Source organism: Hyaena hyaena, unplaced genomic scaffold, assembly GCF_003009895.1.
Source record: "Hyaena hyaena isolate Hyena2069 unplaced genomic scaffold, ASM300989v1 scaffold_181, whole genome shotgun sequence".
NCBI lineage: Eukaryota > Metazoa > Chordata > Mammalia > Carnivora > Hyaenidae > Hyaena > Hyaena hyaena.
The window spans coordinates 451,490-470,525 of record NW_024080813.1 but is presented as its reverse complement, the minus strand read 5'-3'; the positions used below and the strand labels follow the sequence as shown (position 1 = coordinate 470,525).

Here is a 19,036-nt window from a genome sequence, read left to right as displayed (position 1 = left end):
CTTACTTGTATTTATTTGAAGTACATTCTATTTGCACTGCAAGCCCTTTTGGCAAGATTTTGAAATCCCTTCCCTCAAGGAGGAATTTTGCTGGATGCAATTTCACAGTAAACAGATCTTGTGGAATTTTAAACATACGACCTTGTCAATAGGGGCCGAAGGCCTAAGGACCAAAGAAGCTTTCTGCAGAGTTCTTCCTTGTGTGATGCAAGCAACTAGCATGAGGGTCGCCTGAGGGCCAGAGAGGGGCAGAGGAGAGCTAGGCTGCACTTCTGGGTGGAGACTCTTGCTCGGACTGGTATGGAGACAGAGAGGGAAGACTGTGCAGAGAAGCTGTTAAAGTGCCCTAAAAAAGTAATTTTCGGTTTAGGAATCACTTTTAAACTATTTGTACACAAAGTATCCCAACAGGCTTGGATACAGAGTCATTAAGTATTAATAACTAAGTCAAACCACAAAAAGCACAGCACGGGGGCACCTGGGTGGCTCAGTCAGTTGAGCGTCTGACTGGCTCAGGTCACGATCTCATGGTTTGGCAGTTCAAGCTTTGTATCAAGCTCTGTGCTGAGAGCTCAGAGCCTGAAACTTGCTTTGGATTCTGTCTCTCTCTCTCTCTCTCTCTCTGCCCTTTCCCGGCTCATGCTCTGTCTCTCTGTCTCTCAAAAATAAATTAATGTAAAAAAATAAAATAAAAAGGACAGCACGAAAAGTTGTTCCACTGCTAAGTGTGAGGCCTTCCCCAGGACGACTCCAGTTCTAATTTTCGGGTGGGGCAGCTCCACTGAGGTGTGGTGACACCTCATCCATCATTCCCTGCTCTGTGTCTGGGGCCTTTTAGGACACCAGTGAGAACACTACAGAAAATGCATTAAGCAGGCAGGCACTGCACCCGGAGCGGCCAGGCCGCCCAGGACCACTGTTAGTAACGCAAAATAGCCCTTCCTTCTGCCTCTGAGAGCTGAGCTTGCCTGCAGAGGAGACGTCCAGCCCAGCCTGGCACCACTATTGCTGGCGTCAACCTTCAGAGGACCTGGCACTAACAAGCATGGACCTCTTGACCAAAATCACTCAAAATAGGATTATGTCCCAAGGACTATGAGACAAGCAGACAGAACAGTCTCAGAGCGCAGAAAACTGTAGGTCCAGACCAACAAACAGGTAATAATTCTGGAAGCATGTGCTCTCATTCAACAACATTGTCATTTGGGTGACAGCTGAACAAACCTGCTGAGAAACATGTAACAGGGCTGGAGTGGCTGCAGAGTGTGTTACAGAAAGACTGCAAGGAGAGAGCAGAGTCACCACATTCGGCTTGCCTGGCCATGGTTAATACTAATGATTTCGATGCGGGTGACAGGTGGGGGTGTAACGGTAACTCCTATGGTGTAGGAAAGGCGAGTCAAGGCCAAGACACAAATTGTATTAAGAATTCCGTAATGAATCAGTTTATGCAGCAGTCTGTGACCTCATAATGCTAGAGAGATTCTCTGTACTCCTGTCAAACAGGCTTCCCTAAAGCTTGGAGATTTCTATGACCTCTGAAGGCATAATACCTTACTTGCAGCATGAGGGACAGAATCTGGCATTGTGGGTCTCAGGTATTGGACAAACTCGTGATCTTCCTTCTCACCCATCAGTGAGCAGTGGGAAAATAAAGTCTCCTAAGAGAGCTGCATTTAACGTTGGTTCAGAGATGAGGAAACTGTCCACCAGCAGCAACAAGATTTTCTCAGTATCCCACTCCCTGCTGAAAGCCAGTCGTCACTTACGCTCTGAAATATGTCTGGCAGCTCACCTGTTCCAACATGTCCTTGGGCAGATCTTCCTGCTCGTCCATTGTTAGAATTGCCCGTTTGATTTCATCATTGGACAATTTCAACCTGGAGAAAGAATATTTTATTTTGTTAACAATACTGGCACCAGTATTAAAATTTAGTGCAAGATCATTCGTTTTGCTACTCCAGCTGCTGACTTTTCAAGAACCATTTTTCTCAAAATCTCTTAGTGAAAGCTTATTTCCTGACAATATTGCACCTAAAAATAGTATTTTGAAACTGCTTTAACATTCTTTCAGGACTTCGTAATGCTCTGCTGACACAGAGAACAAAGCTATTATGTTCTATTGTTTAGTTTCCTTAAGTAAGGGATTGGAGGATGAGAAATAGGGAAAACACTTAGACACAACTGCTCTCTTTAATACACAACATCCATGAATTATAGATGAAAGAGGAAAACAGAATTCTTAAATTGACTGTTCATCAGGAGTGTTTAAAGTTTGCTTTCAGATTAAAAATGGATTTAAAAAAGGCTGGAATCTGTGGGTATCAAAAAGTTCAATAGTTAATACACGGAATAAAATGTGGAAGGCACTTCATGGTTGAGGAGTTTTCACATATATTATTTCATTGGAGGTTTAAAATGACAGTGATGGTCATTTTTTTTTTTTAATGGAGGGAGAAACTGAGGCTCAGAATGGCTGATCTACCCAAGGTCAAACATACGGAAGGCAGCAGTATCTAGCACAAACATGAAACTTCTGATTCCTAATCCCAAATTCCTTTTTACAAATTTGTTTATCTAATTAATATCTAATGGGGAAGAATTTAAGCAAAACCACAAATGTGTTTTCTGTTTACCATAAATTTATATAATTAACTAATTTAAGGACTTATATCTTGATTACGTCAGGAAAACAAAGTGTTAACTATATAAATAAAGTCATGAAGTTAAAACGTACTTGTAAAAATGTGGTTTTATTAGGCACAACCAATAGTCTAAACTCGGGGGAAAATCTTAATCAGATTATTAGCTAGAAGAATAGAGTCATTCTTTTGCTCTATTTGTAAGCATTAGATCCAAACTTACTTAAAAATATCTTGCTTCCATATTAAGCCACCACTAAAGTGGCATATTAACATTACTTGGTCTGTTCCTCTAGTCTATGATCTTCAAGAAAAATCATATTTTGGCCTGGAGGTAAAGACATAAACATACAAATACAGAGCAAGATGTACACCCTCATGGGGATTATTTGAAGGCAGGGGTTTTGGCATCAGACTGGGCCTCAGTCCTGTGACACTCTCTGGTCAGTGTGGCCTTGGGTCAAGTTTTCCTTAAGCCTTAGTTTTCTCAGGGCACCTGAGTGGCTCAGTCAGTTAAGTGTCCTACTCTTGGTTTCGGCTCAGGTCATGATCTCACGGTTGGTGGGTTCAAGCCTCGCACTGGGCTCTGCACTGACAGTGCACAGCCTGCTTGGAATTCTCTCCCTCTCCCTCTCCTTCTTTCTCTCTGTCTCTCAAAATAAATTAATTAAATAACTTAAAAAAAAAAAGCCTTAGTATTTTCATCTATGGAGTGAAATAATGCATGTAGAGCACTTAGCACCCTGCCTGGCCATAGAGAAGGCTCACAAACTATAGGTCTCACTCTCCACCAAACTTTTCTACACGGGGGACAAAAAAGCAGCAGTACTTTTGTAACCTCAACATTCACATGCAGCTATATGATCATCACACAGCACTTAGTAGGGTTATTATGGACACTTCCCCAAGCATTCTCACAGCCATTATTTCACCAGAGTTTCCTCTCTGTACACAACACCCATTGGGCCTGGGAGTGTTAAACAAGAATTAGAAGATAGGGTTCTTATTTTAAAGGTGGTCAGAATGTTTGGGAGAATCAAATGATAAGTGAAACACTCAAGACACATGGGTATGAAAGCACACATGGCTACTGATGTTCTCACAGGTGAACGAGGGGGCAGCAGGAGCGCGAGGATGCACACAAAGTCCACAGAAGGAGGAAAGAACGTTGGGGTAGAGCTGGACAACACACGACCCACTTTGGACAGCTGTGGCTTGTCCTTTTCTCTAGGTTTTGACTCAATCTCATTAAAACCACCTCTCCTGCTATTTACACTGAATGTTGTTTCATGTGCCAATAAGTAGCAAAGGGAAGGAACAAACTGGTCAATCCTACTGTACTAGTACCATTCTCTCTCTTTTTTTTAATTTTTGAGAGAGAGAATGGGGGAGGGGCAGAGAAAGGGAGAGAGAGGGTCCAAAGCGTGCTCTGCTGGTCGTGCCAGATGCAGGGCTCAAACTCATGAGCCACGAGATAATAACTGAGCTGAAGTCAGAAGCTCAAACGACTGAGCCATTCAGGTGCCCCAGTAGTACCATTCTCTCTTATCTCATGTTTTCAAATCCAAATATAGCATTTAGGTAGCACCAAAAAATTGCCCATGTTCTAAGATGAGACCCATTCTACCACCTAGCCTGAGGTAAGGTGCCATCAAAATTCCCTGGACACGGGCAGACTTCTTCAGACTGTTTTAGTCATTGCTGGGACAATCATTGCCCACAAACATTTTCACCAGAACATCATGATGGAAAACCCCCAAACTTAACTGGAACAATCTAGCTAAGTTGGCATGGGTAAAACAGATGATAGGGTAAAAGCTATCATGTTGAAATCACTGTACCAAGGCTCTGGGTAGCCCTCAATTCCAGGACACTAAAGGCTCTCGAGTCAGTTAAGAGCAAACACCACAGTCCAGCCGTGCAAGGCCAAGGAAGAGGAACGCTAAGGAAGGCTGAAACCGCCACTAATGAAAACCAACTGGCCGTGAAAACATCTATAGGCATCATGAGAAAAGCTCCACTTATAAGAAAAAAAATAAATTAGTTCTGTGTCCTTTTCACACTGAGCTGAAGAAACTACTTTATGGTGTGGTTCTGCTGAGTCCTTCTGTTTTACATTTAAAAGAAAAGGAGTTGAAAATCAGAGTGAGAACAATACTTGAAGTATCAGATTTGCATTTCATTAGCTCCCCATATGGAGTGCAGAACTCCTTGCTTTTGAAATTGTATATATTTATGCTTCTCAACCCCCAGAGGCTGTCTGGACTAAACACTAGCTCTAATTCATAACAATTTTGGTTTCTCTTTATGTGTCCCACAAAGAGACTTGAGACTTTAATGGATAGTACTTAAGAAAATCTACCTGTCAACATACTGCCTTGCACGTGGCCTGTTGGAGCAGACAAAGAAACTGTACCCCTGGGGAAAGAGGAGAAGGGTACTCCGCCCTCCCGGATGGTTCTATAGGTTGCCTGAGTTCTTAGTATCATCTGTCATCCACAGAATGAGTCGCTAATCTCTGTAATTTAAGGACCCTACCGATTCTAACGTTTTAATTGCTTTTAAAGCTTGGCAGTGTTCTGGTGTGCTGGAGGGTGGCACCATTGGAGACATCCACTTTCTTTACAAGGCAGGAAACAAATCGGCCATTTTAAAACAGTATTTAAGTCTACCTTGCTCCGCGCAAGTATTTCAAAAATTTGCCAGGAGAACTGAAACATCCAGGCGTAATGAAAATAAGTTAGGGAAGGATGGCTAGATCAGCCTTAGCTCTGCTACAGTGGATTTCAGCCAAATCCCCCTACTTTAAAGTAGCTTTTTGTGCTTTACTACACCCTGGCTGCCATGTTAAGTGAGCATCTGGAAAAAAAGAACAGTCGAACACTTCATAAAAGTGTATTTTAGGTGGGTTCATTTTGCTATATAAACCAGCTTCCAAGTTTTTTTCTTTCGGAAGGGAGAAGGCTATTTCGGGGAGTAAAGCAGGGCAAGTTTTAAATTGCTACATGTCGCCCATATATATATTCCCAATAAGTTGTTGCTCACTCTGCCCAGGGTTCTTAGTTTAAGGAATATCATGTCCATTCCACTACTCTCTTCTCAAGTCCAAGAAAGGCAGGGTCCCTTGTGGCCTGGAGCTTCGGCTTCAATCTCACATCTTCCAGACAGCCTCTCTCCAGGAGCTGCAAGTGACCCTGGCCACTGAGGCTGTGAGCTCCATGTGAAGGGCCTGCACTTCCCTTCCCTGCTCAGTCCCATGGGACGAGAAGGGCCTTCTGACTGACTTTTCCACTCCAGGCTGTGGCAGGTGCCCCGACCAAACGGCCCACTAACTTCTGCAGTGTGGGAGTAAAGAGTGTTTAAAGATAACCAAGCACTGAAGACATATGTGCTTATAAAACACCCCCCATGGAATACGTCACAGGCTCATATCATGGCGGAATCTGGTGTGATGACTGCTGCTGGGGATTAAATTTCTCGTCAGCAAGGTAAGAAACGGAGAGAGTCACCAGTCTCGGGGAATGAAATAGCAGAAAAGAAAGACAGTAACTGTGGAAAGGCAGGAAAGCTTGACATCAACTTGGAAACATTCCTGTTCACTGTCCACGTGCACAAAACTGTCCCCAAGTCCTGCTGAGGCTTATGTCTCTCTCAATTCTCTCATGGGGTCTCACCTGGACATAAGGGAGAACCTCCTATCTAATGGCCGCTGTCGCCTCCAGGTCCTTTCCAACCCGTCCTGCAAAACCCTGAAGGCAGACTTCAAACCTTATTAAAACAAAGTGTTTTCCTGAACAATTTGCACCAATTCCTGATCCCACGGACAACAGGCCGCTAACTGAGCAACTACTCCATGGAAACTCCCTGCTGCTGCTTCACACGCACCGGCTCTAACTCTCTCACATGGAGAGAGTGTACTGCAAGGCCACTACTTTCATGATCTTCATTTTATAGATGAGGAGGATGTGGCTTGAGCCTGGGCTGCCGGGTGCCCTTAATGAAGGCACCTGGCATGGACCACAGTTCCATTCATTACGACTGATGACTGCTACAACTACAGGACTATCCGTATTAGCCATGTGTTGAGCCCCCGTCCCCCACCCCTACCCCAGCGCCTTTGCTTCTGCTGCACACCTCCTTGGAACCGCCTCCCATCCCCCTGCTGTTTAACTGCTGTCACCCTTTGAGGCCCACTTTCTTTGTTGAGCCCCTGGCTCCTTCCGGCTGAATCAGTCTAGGCCTGAGCTGTCCACAAGTCATCTTGCTTGGGTCAGTTTTCCTCTCCAAACAGCCATGAGCTTTCAAAGGCAGCAGCGCTGCCTCAAGTCATGGTGCATTCTATGGTGCCCCACACAGTGCCAGACAAATCAGTGCTCCAGAGTGGTAACTCTAAGAAAAAAGCATGACACACGCTTTCACAGATCTCTTCCTTTCTTCCAGCCCCTGGCTCCTTTAGTGTGTGGTAATGCATTGCCAATGAAAAGGGGAGAATGTAAACAAGGTGAACTGCTGACCGGTTATCCAGCTAAATACAACCCAAATTAGAACCCAATCTGCTTCAGCTCTGTTACCTTTACCACACAGCATATTACAAGTTAGTCCTGTGCTTTTCCTGACAGGAGTAAACTATTGATCATGGAGAAGAAAAGCATGTGGGATGAACCCTCTGTGGGAAAGAACGGTTTAGAACCTGATCCATAAGGTCTAATTACCATAAGGTCAACTGGGACTCAAAATTACCTTGTTACATATAATATGCTTTTTAATCATGCTCATTATAGTAACACTTATTCATTAAATTGGATTTTAATAGATAATTTAACAGATACAAGACAATTTCTTAAAATTGTCTTCCAGAGAGAGAGTTTAGATATGCTCAAGTTCTAAGTCACCTTAGGCTCTGACACTTTTAAGGTAACAAGGGAATTATACACCAAAAATATGAAATAATTCCTTCAATAATGGGAATGGAAAGTTTGCCAGAAAGAACTGTAACCTTATCTATAACTAGTGTTAGTGGTATTATCCTCATTGACATCTCATACGGAGAATAATCTGTCTATGAGGAACTAGGTCACAGATTTTGCTCCTACAAGCACTTAAATACTTTAGAAATTCAGAGTGATAGCTCCCTTTGTCAAGTTGTTTGAAAGTGTTCCTCCAGACTGCAAAAGCACAAGATATAGGCAGAAATTCTAGGCTTCGGGGGGAAAAATACTTTCCCCAAATTTTCATTTAACTTCACTATTAATAATGTTACTTATAAAAAGAAATTGTAACAAAACAGATTATATATACTGTAGAAGAAAAAAAAGTAGACCTTAGGATTATTTCATTGGTATCTTCATTAACATGTGTTCAGGGAGAAAAACGGGGACTAAGTACAGGGCATGGACATTTACATAGCTTCCAGCCAGAGGCAGAAATGAAATGCTAACAGGAGAGTTCATGTTACCTTCCTAGTTGTATTAAAATTCAGGGATCTCACTAAGCTTCAGTTTCTCTTTTACTAAAAGAAACATTTGCTCCCTGAAGTAATATATATCTGGCTAATAATGGAGCCCTGTGCTGTAAACCAAGCAGCAGCACTTTGTGTTAAAAGAAACTCACTGTAAGGCCATCCGAAAAATAAAGACTGCTACTCTCCCTCTCTGCTCTCCCTGAAAGAGAAGCCACCTCACGCCAGCCTTAATACATACACAACATTCTTTCCAGAATGTGACCAATGGGACTTATACTTAATGCCCCAATCCAGGATTCTTTAAATCTTCGCTCACCTCATAAGCATTAGGTATCTTTGTGTGACATAAAAGGTCCTTTTAGAGAAAGGAAGAAATTAGATACAGAAAAGCTACTTGAAATGCCCAGGACGACCTGACACAGCGCCTGAAGCTACAAGCAGATTCCAGCCTCCCAAATTTCCTTTCTTCTTTTCAAGTTCCAAGGCCGTGATGGTTCACTAATTATGAGAAAGATTTCTGAACAGGGCTGAAATCGGTAAATTAGCATTTCACTGGGGTTTGAGATTTGCATATCTCTTTAGTCATAAAAGTGTTCCAAAAAGAGCATGAAATCATATAAATGTGAAGTATAAAAAGGTGACTTCAAAAAGCAAAACAAAAAAAACCCAAAAAGCTTTCATCGTTGCTGCTGACTTTGCAACAATGTTACTCAACAGTCAAAATATCTCTAAAGCCAGGAAGTATAAATAAAAGTAAAGTCCATTTAACAGGCTCTCTGGAAAAACAAAACAAAAGAAAACACTGATTTGGGACGTTCCACACTTTAACTTTAGGAGTCTGTGGAAATTAAACTCTAAGGAAGTAGGCATCCAGCTCTGAAACATTCCACTCGGGGAAAGTAAGTGCCATGAATTCTCCTCACCTCAGACAGAAGAAAATCCAAAGAACTGAATCTCGGCAGAGTCCGATGAAAAGAACAAGTACAAACACATGCTTTGGAGCCACTGGAGAGAAAAGTTGGTCTTACCAAAAATGTTTATTCAACATTCAACAATACCTTGAGAGAAGGATGTTGCAGTTCTGAGCTCTCCGACCATCAATCACTGAAAGTTCTTTGACTTTAAGTTTGGAACTCAGTGTGTCATCAATGGCATCTGCTTCTTTCTATAAAGAGCACGAAAGAAATCAATCAAAGTCAAACAGGGACACTCCGACTTCAGACACACACTTTTCCTTTATATTTTCTGTTGATGCGCGCACACACACACACACACACACACACAGAGGCAAAGCTGAGATGGTGAGGGAGGGAGTGTAAGGAGGTGGCAGAATTGAAACGAAGGGCTAAAATCTAGTTGACAAAGGGAAATAATAAGAAATGCTGACCACCCACATTTGAAAAAGCATTTTTGGAAGAACAAAGTGCATCTAAGTTGAAGATGCTAAGCGTGCATAAATTATCAGTGAGTGGTGCCCTCCTTTTGTCCCCCAAATCCCTATGGATAGCAGACAGAAGAACTGTCACTATGAATCAAGCTCGGCTGAGGCTTGCCATTGCTAGTCCAGCCATTTGCAGGGCCCATTCACTCCGGAGCCATTTGCATCATGAGCACTCAAAAAGCTGAACAATAAATCCTCCCAAACATCCTCATGTGCAACAGGAAGGTCCCAAGCCCAGATGGTACCTTTCATTACCCTGGAGCCTGATGGACAACAGAGAGGGGGCAATTCAAGGCATTAGTTCAGTTACTTGAATTAACAACAAAACACTACTTTCATACTCTGCTGCTGTACAAAAAGCTGTAAGCAAAGATGGCCAGTCACAATTTATGGTGGAAGAGGCACAGAACAATTATATATAAAATACTGTTTGGGTAAACTGGGCATCAAGGTGAAAATACAGAGCAACTTGATAAATAGCAAGTTTGATTTTATTAGAGGTCAGGATTAATTTTAAACATGGATCATGGCATTTTAAATATGTAAGGAAACCAAAGAGCTCTGGAACTGTCTAACAGTTTGGGAAAAACAAAGACAATATGGAGTTTATAGTAAGAGGCACTGGGTGATCAAACTTCAGTGGTCTCCTGTCATGCTTTCAAGCACACCGCTTGATAATTATCAGTTACGAGTTGAAACCCAGTGTGGAATTACCTAAGCACTGCATTACACTATCTGAGAAAAAATAATGGATAACCAAGACATTCTGAGCGTATAGTGAGCCAAGAAGTTATACTAAGCAAGGTTTGGGTAGTTGCTCACTTACCTGCTTGGAGTTACTGTTCACAAAGAAATCCTACAGCCATGGCAGAGGCATGGAAAAGGCAAATCAGATACATGCAGTTCAGAAATCACAGCAACAAATGGGAGAAAGTCAAAGCAGTCAAGGAAATCAGTGACACAGGGTAAGAGAGAATTTATGCCCCAAGGACGAGCAATGAGAGTTGATGAAGCCCGGAAAGCCTGGCTGAAGATACAATGAAGGGCATGGTATGAAGCATTCTGGGTAGAGCACATGTGTTGGGCACAATTTTCATAGGTGGCAAATCAAACTTGGAGAAGAAAGGACTTAGAACACCCCAGAAAGACCCAAGTCGGGAAAGGAACACATTCTCTTGGAAAGAGAAATGGGCTCCATTTATTCAACATGACAATTTTCACTTGAAGCAGAAAAATATCTATCAATTCCATCAACTTGAGGAAACTACTCCTATGGTCATGTCCTACCAGCAAAATTTGATGGGGGGGGGGGGGGTCGGGGGCGGGGGGAATAGGGCAGGAGTAGTCTGTCTTCTTATGTCATAAGGAAGGATTAAGAAAAGACAAAAGACAAGTTCAGCAACGTAGGTCAGTAATATTAACCCTCAGTATCCCTCAAGAGTCCAAACAACGCCTGGCAGTGCTATGGATAGGTATGAGGAAAAAGACAGAACATGCAATTAAGAGACAATAAGTGATTCATGCTGTGTGCCACCATTGGTGGCCCTGTCACAACGGCCTCAGGGCAGTTCAAGCATACAAGGTCTGGGCCTCTTCCTGAAATACTCCAGGCAAGACTTGGAGTGAAGAAGAGAAAGTGGAAGAAGTAACTGACATGGTAAGAGAAAGTTACATCCTTCTTTACATATTTTTGCCATGCTGGAAGAAAGAAAGCTCCAGTGTGCACAACACACCCCAGCTCTCAGGCCAACCGCTTCACGACCAGCAGTTGCTCAGCGGATTCCTTAAGGCCTCACTGGCCCGGGCAGCACTGCCAAGGCCAATTTTACACAGATGAGCTGTTTCACATCATTCTTCCAGTGGGAAACAAAATGTGTCCTTCTTTTGCTACGCCCACACAAGGAAGGATTGCTTTTCTAGAATGGCATTTAAAAATAAGTTGATAACTTTCAACTTATTGACAACTTTCTTTTCTGATGTCACAGTTTTCTTTTGTCCCAGTAGGAATGGCCAGGTTTTCTACTTTCAAACTCCTTAGGACACTTTCCCTGTAAAAGTAGCCTCTCTTTTGAAGGGCAGAAAGAACTAAACTATGGCAAAGTGAACTCCGTGAGGTCATCTTGTTCTACTTTTCTCTCTTATTGAGACAAGTTGCTGGTTGAACTTAGATCCAGCACTTACTGTCTGGCCTTCCAAGAAGATAGTTCTACAAAGCTCTCTAGCAATTTATTCTCTGTAAGTTTGCACTATCAGAAAATTAAGACTTCTGACCTTGACTGTAGTGGGCTCTGGAATTAATTAGGTATGAGGCTTGAAGCTCAGCCTTACAATCTGCAAAATGGAATTAACAAGTGGATTACTACTATGATGATTAAACATGGTAATTCATGTAAAAAAGCATTGTGCACGGTACCTCGCACATATGTATGAGCTCAATACTTGGAATCTATGATACAGTTATCTTTCAAGCTGATGATCAAGTTCATTTTTTTTCCTACTATTGCTCTCTTTTTAACTGAGTTGAACAGCTGGCTAAGACCTACCATTTGTTACCAGCAGCAGCAGTAAGTGTGACTGTTAATAGTCAGGTAAAGGTATCTTACCTTTGCAGAGGCAATGTGAGGAATGCCATGGGACAGTGTGGTTAACTGTTAGCTTTAAGGTTTCCTTTCTTTAAGAGTCCTTTCACCCCATTTAAAATAAAAGCACAAAGCTCATTAGATGGGCATGTTAAAAAGAATGATGCTTCCAGGCCTCTTTCAAATAAGATAACATTCTTTTTTGAAGCTTTAAATGATTCTGTAATTGGCTTGGACCAAACACCATAAGATCACCTAACAGGAGGTCTGATTTTTCCAGATGATTTTTGGTGTAGGGCTTTGGAAAATAAAAGTTGGGACTTGAATTTTGAGGAGCCAGTGCTGATAGCTTTCTAGGGATAAGGTTCCACAATGACATAATGATTCAACACTTTATAGATAATAACAATCCTTACCTGGATGTTTCTTAATCTTTTTGAGGTTAAGATCCCTTTGTAAAACTGACAAAAGCTAGGGAGGGATTCCTCTCCAGAAAAATGCATACTATTCATATAAATGCATAATATTAAAAAATTGTTTTTAAATTTTATTTTTGAGAAACAGAGCGGGAGTGAGGGGGATGCAGAGAGAGAAGGGGAGACATAGATCCAAAGGAGGCTCCAGGCTCTGAACTGTTATCACAGAACCTGATGTAGTGCTCAAACCCACAACATGAGATCATGACCTGAGCCAAAGCTGAATGCTTAATTGACTGAGCCACCTAGACATCCCTAAGTGCATAACATTTATATAAAACCCTGCCTTTAATGAACTCTTACCATGGAGTCAATTTTATAACCTCTATCTTATACTTAGGTTTCAGAAAAACCATCATGCATAATTTTCTCTTTGGCCCTCATATGCCATGGTGAAGGGCCCAGATTATCAAAATAAATATCTTAAATCACAATTTTTCAATGTGAAAGCTAGGATCTATAGAATATTGAAAATGTGAAAAAAAAGAAACATTCTTAGACCATTTATTAAAAAAAAAAAAAATCAGATGATAACATGGAATGTTCCAAATAGGAGCCCAAGAATGACTTCTATATTGTATCATTAAGCAGGAAGAGGTCAGCTTCTGGAGCTTGGGGTTGCAGGTAGCCTTTGTTCCCTAAATCAGAGCAGAGAGGCTTTCAAATGTTCTACCATATACTGCTAATAGGACCTGTAAAGAAGGGGTGCCCTCGGGCAAAGAACTGGGAGAAGGAATTGAGATATGAGCTGTAAATTTATTGCTATAAAGATAGGACTCACTTTAGGTAAATGTAAAATTCATCTCCCTCTATCCAACTGCATGGAGAGGGAGACTGAATTTATAACATCTCAAGGTGAAAATTTCCCACAAAACCAAAATGAGTATTGTTTAAGTGTATCTGAAAGAGTACTGCTATCCTATGCACATGATGTAGGTGGTTGGCCTGGATATAATACATAATGTAGTTTCAATGAGGAAAAGAGGTTCTGAGATTCAAGAAATTGACTTTCAAATGAACTTCTGGAATGTAAGCTGGGGAATAACTGCACACTATTAAATTCCATTTCACGTGGCACATAAGCTTACATAATCAGCCCTGCACACCTTTGATATCCACACTTGAAGAAAAAAAATCTTGAATAGAAATGGTCCTGTTCTTAAAACTGGAGTTACAGAAAATCTTTTACAAAGCCTGACCTTCATAATGAATGAAGCCGTAGCATAAGAACAAAGTGAAACTGAGAATTCATGCCACTTGCAACCCGACTGTGCTACCTGTTGAGACACTGAATATACACTAAGCCATATTTCTACTATGAGACAGGAATAATACCTCATAGAGCTGGTGTTAGGATTAAAAAATAAGTATATGAGTGCCTTGAGAACTAAGTTTTATAGTTGATGAGATTGGGACTGTGTATATTGTACTCAGCACCAAAAATGTAACGGATACTTAATATTATCATTTTTTAGCCTATACAGATTGTCTTCCTCTTTGCTTTTATACTGTAAGTTGCATCATAAGCCCGTGCAACCACTTAATACATTTGCATCCTTTGAAATATTTCATATACAAAGCAGACAAATACATTTTGATTTTAAGGATAAAAGTATTTCTCAAATCAATTGGGCATATCTTGCATATGTGTACATATTTATATAAAATCTCTCCTAAATATCATTAATCAGTGTTCACCTAAAGTGTACTAATCTCGTACCTGAGATTTTTGTTCAAAACCTTGCGCTGTATAGTATTCTTGTTACCTGCACACAGGTAATGATATTCAGGTGTTCCTTTGCTTCTCTGAGAAACTGACTTATTCAAACAACTGGCTGAAGTTCAGAGTTTGACCAGTGTTTTATAATTGGAAGGATAGAGGAGATACTATAGAAAAAAAAATAGGTTCCCAGTATTCATTGGGGAGTGGAAAGGAGAGCAGTTCAAGTACGATGATAATTATACAACGTATTGCCAAGACTAAAATGAAAGCACACAGGTCTCTGACATTGCCATTAGATAAGGAGATAGGAAACATTTAATGACAGACACCCCGTTTCCTATACTCTGTCCTACAAATTCCTACTAGAATGTCTGCATCTTTAGATTTTTTTTTTGTCTCTCAACATTCAATGAACCCAATAAAATGGCTCAAATTACCTACATTTAGGAAATTTATCTATGTTTTAAAAATCTCATCTCAAATTTGTGCACCAAGAGGGGAAACCTACTTCAATCATCTGAGCCAAGTGTGTTGAAATCTTTTTCCAGAAAGTGCTATTGAAAATGTCACAAATGAATCTCCCTACCAGTCTCCTTAGTGTTAAGTACAACTGAAATGTTCTGGTCTACACTGACTGGAATGACTACTGATTACTTAAACAGTGATCGGTTGCTAGGAGACAATTACCCAATTGCTAGGCTTTCTGCAACTCTGTTTCCCAGAGCTCTTGAGAACTGTCCACATACTTGTCCCAGAGCATTTTGGCAACATCCTTCTGCACCTTCTGCTGAAAGCCAGTTAATTATGAGTCTTGTAAACTTGGGTCTTTCAACCACCTGCCTTCATAATGAATGCAACTCACATGCTCAGACTTGTATAGCATCATTTGGAATAACTGCTGTTTTCCTTACTTTTCTAAGCTCCCAAACCTTCACCTTAGGCAACCAGAATGGACCAGAATTAGTGACTAAAACTCAAGTGGGAAATCAACTGGATGTTTAATGAGATCAGAGGATCACTGAATCTACCAGGAAATTTGCTAAAATGTGCTACAACTTCATGTCAAGGCCCAGAGAACACCTTCCTGGGTCAGAAGCAGAGAGACTGAGAGAGGAGGTTCATTGCAGCCAATCAGGAATGAGTCCGGTCCAATCACCTGCCATATGAGGACCCTAAACATACCCTTTGTTTGTCCCTTGAAAGATAAAGTGTCTTGCTTTCTACTGTATGTATCTTATCTTTTTTTTTCTTCATTTCCTTTATTTTGTGTGTACAACACTGCACAAGTTTTCCTTTATACTTACGGAGGGGCCCCAGCCGAGGGCTCCTGTTATACGGTCATGCTAACACGGCAGACAACGACCAGCATTTTTGTACTTTACTTAAATAGCAGAGAAAGCATTGCTTTCCCTCTCAGGGAGCATATTCTGGCTAAAAGACATACTACTTTTTCAGTAGTTTCAGATGCTTCAAAGGTTTTAAAATAAAAACCTGTCAGCTTCGGTTTCTCCCCAGCCTCAGTCCATCTTCTCCCTCCATGGTTGGTAGTTCTGTTCTGAGACCCTCTTTCTTGGGAACCAGGGCAGCCTGAGGAAACTAGGACGTCTGCAGCTGGTCTAAGGATGCTCTACCCCGGACGGGATTCATTTAGGAGTTTAAGGGCTCCCAGGAAAGGCAGATGCCTCTAGGTGTTCCTAGTAAGATGCACTCTGCTCTCTCCATCATCTCTCAGCCACCCTGAAGAATCTTTCTTCTTCCACTCCAGGACATGATGTTTCCCTTCCTAGGTCTCTGACTGTCCATTTGGGAGCCTTGTTGTGACCTCTTCTGGTCCACCCTGAGGGGGATCTAAGATGCCCTCTCAAGAGAGAGAGGTACCATCAGATGTGACAGGAGCACATGGTATAAAGCTGACGCCCTGGCCACATCAACCTGGAGAGCCAGCAAGCGCCAAACCACACATTCCTACTAGCATCACAAAAGCTTGGCTCTTGTTTGAGAAGCTTCTCTGGTCCTTTTTCTATCAATGCCATCCTCCAAATTGCTCAGTCTTCTCAGCCCCACTTCTGAGTCTATTGTGTTCATGACACCCAGTAAAAACTTCTAAGGTTCTGGCTCGCTGCCAAATCATAGTTATTTACAAACCCTCGTAGTCTAAAGGTTCCATCTATTTCAAAAAGTGGTTCGCTTCTGATAATTACCAATGGATATATAGATTTTTAAAAGTCAGATCAATTAAAATGGCTTGAGAAACAAACCCTGCGATAATTACAAGTTAGGCAGCTCTCCTACTAATATCTGTTCCTGGTGACCCACCTGGACTAAGCACAAGGGATGTTACTACGCAAAACTCCTTCCACCAACGCAGATAAGGTCTTGGACACACACCAGGGTATGCAGTTAACAAGCAGCTTCAACACGTTCACACACATACACTGACAGGTACTGAGACACACGTGCGGTGTAGGGACAGAGCAGGGTAGGCCAGACAGCCTTGGGCCAAGACGCCCATCACCTCACTGTGTGGCACACAGCCCGGGGACCATCCATGAGGACAGGACTTCTTATATATAGATTTTTTAGCATCTGGAGAGCACACGGTGCTACCTGCTGTCTTTGGTAGGCAGAGAATGTTCTCTCCAGGTCTTCCAGGTCCAGAATTTTGAAGACTTTCGTATCATCAATTTCGGTCCATACTGTTCCTTCCAGTTTATTCTGCAAACATCAAGTTAGTAAGTACTAGAGTTTATGGTTATAAACAAAAAGAACAGACGTGGTTTTTTTTTTTTTTTTTTTTAAGTGCTGCCATCCTCAATTTTTCATTCTACCAGATGCTCAAAGTGGTCTGGCTTCAAACAACATGTCATTTATTTCAGCTCTATCACTTAAGTATCTGAGCTAGTGAGAACCCGAGTCCATACTAGAAAATGCAATCATTTAACAGTCAGGGCTGCTTCCCTTTTCAGTGACAACACAGTGCGCTGCTAATGTTATCCATTAGAGGGAAAATCAGAACAAATGGCTTACCTCAGGCAGCTTAGACCAGTTGAAGGATTTCAGAGCATTTGTGGGCTGAGGAATGTTTTTCTTCTTGAGTGCCAGACCCAGTGGAGCACCAGGAGGTGGCATGATCCCCCCTAAGGGAGGAGGCCCTGGGGGAGGAGGAGGGCCGCCTGGTGGAAGGGGAGGGGGCGGAGGAGGAAGCATTCCACCTGGTAGGGGTGGAGGTGGTGGTGGGGGAAGGAGGGATCCTGGGACAGAGGAAGGAAAGGGCCCCCCTGGGGCTCCAGGGGAGGGTCCACCTGGGATTGACGCACACACAGTTCTCTGCAACGGTAAAAATAGGAAAAGAGAAGGTCAGTGGAAGAAGTAAATTCACTGGATGATTCTGAGAGTCAGAAACTTTGCCTAAAACATATCTTATAGAGAAAGTCACATTTCTGAGAAGATGGGTTTAAAGAGGCAGTAAATCAAACAGACTTTAGGGTCTTCATGGACTTACTGAGTCAGCCTTTGTATGTGGCACATTATGCTTGTCTGTATAGCACTCACATACCACTCACTTCTTATAACATCAGAGTTTTGTTTTCATGAAATCAGTTTTCATTTTAAGAAGTTAATGTGGGGGTGCCTGGGTGGCTCAGTTGGTTTAGCATCTGATTTTTGATTTTGGCCCAGGTCATGATCTCACACTTGGTGAGTTCGAGCCCCACACTGGGATCTATGCTGACAGCATGGAGCCTGCTTGGGATCCTCTCTCTCAAAATAAATAAATAAATAAAACTTCAAAAAAAAAAAAAAAAAGCTAATGTGATCTCTTTTGCTCTTCTTAGAGGATCTGCATTTAAATACGTACACACCCAACCCCGCTCTGCTGCCTAACCTACCTACACAATAGCAGATGGAGCACGTCTTAAAACCACTATGATAAATCACAAGCATTTAGTCCCCTGGGGCAGAAGGTGTCTGCCTCAGGTAGAGGGGTTCCAGGGAAAATGAGGCCCAGCAGCTGCCCAGAAACAGAAGACCCAGCCCGGCCCGTGGCCCCAGCCCTCACCCTGCTGAGCTCATGGAGCTGTGCTGTGAGATCCGCCACCTGCTGCTTGACTTGCTTATGCTCGCTAGTCTCCTTTTCGAGCTTCTCTTTCATTTTATTTAAGGTCTGCATCATCTCCTCCTTCTCTTGGGTCTTGGCATCACATTCGCGCTCTTTCTTTTCCAGTTTCTGTTGCAACTCATTGTGCTCTACACAGGAAGACAATGGGACATGGAAACAGGGGACTCTTCAAAGCTGAAGCGTTTTTCTCTAAACAGAAAACTGGCTGAGTATGATTGTGAGGCTCTTTATTGGGTAAATATTATTCCTCTCTTCCATCAAAGGGAGTGACTTGTGGACTCAGTGGTGTTTGTGCTTGGAGGGGTCTTTAGGTGAACAATGTTATGGTTCACTCCATTTTGTAAAATACTAAAGAAGAGACCCTAAAGTCACAGTCCTAAAGACGGAACACAAGTGTGAGCACCTATTCGTGGAGGATAATGGTGCCTGCTTGGTATTTAATTCAGGATCCTGTCATAAAAATGGCCCTTTAGCCACACTAGGGAAAACGAATATTAAAAGGGCTTCTTTTCGCAAATTAGAAATGAGAACCAGAGAAGCCATTGTTTGTTAGCTAGGTTGCTGGCTCGTGTCCAACCAGCAGAGGGCTGAGAGGGA

General features: G+C 42.1%; 1 protein-coding gene across 1 annotated transcript in view; it reads right to left on the bottom strand.

Annotated features, from left to right (window-relative positions):
* Positions 1-19,036, bottom strand: part of DAAM1 (dishevelled associated activator of morphogenesis 1) — a 172,153-nt gene that overhangs the window by 22,061 nt on the left and 131,056 nt on the right. The window contains exons 13-17 of the mRNA XM_039240768.1: positions 18,380-18,567; positions 17,350-17,649; positions 16,930-17,037; positions 9,162-9,268; positions 1,796-1,880 (exon numbers count right to left, since the gene is read on the bottom strand). Coding sequence (XP_039096699.1) covers positions 1,796-1,880; positions 9,162-9,268; positions 16,930-17,037; positions 17,350-17,649; positions 18,380-18,567 — 788 coding nt within the window. The remainder of the gene's footprint in view (positions 1-1,795; positions 1,881-9,161; positions 9,269-16,929; positions 17,038-17,349; positions 17,650-18,379; positions 18,568-19,036) is intronic.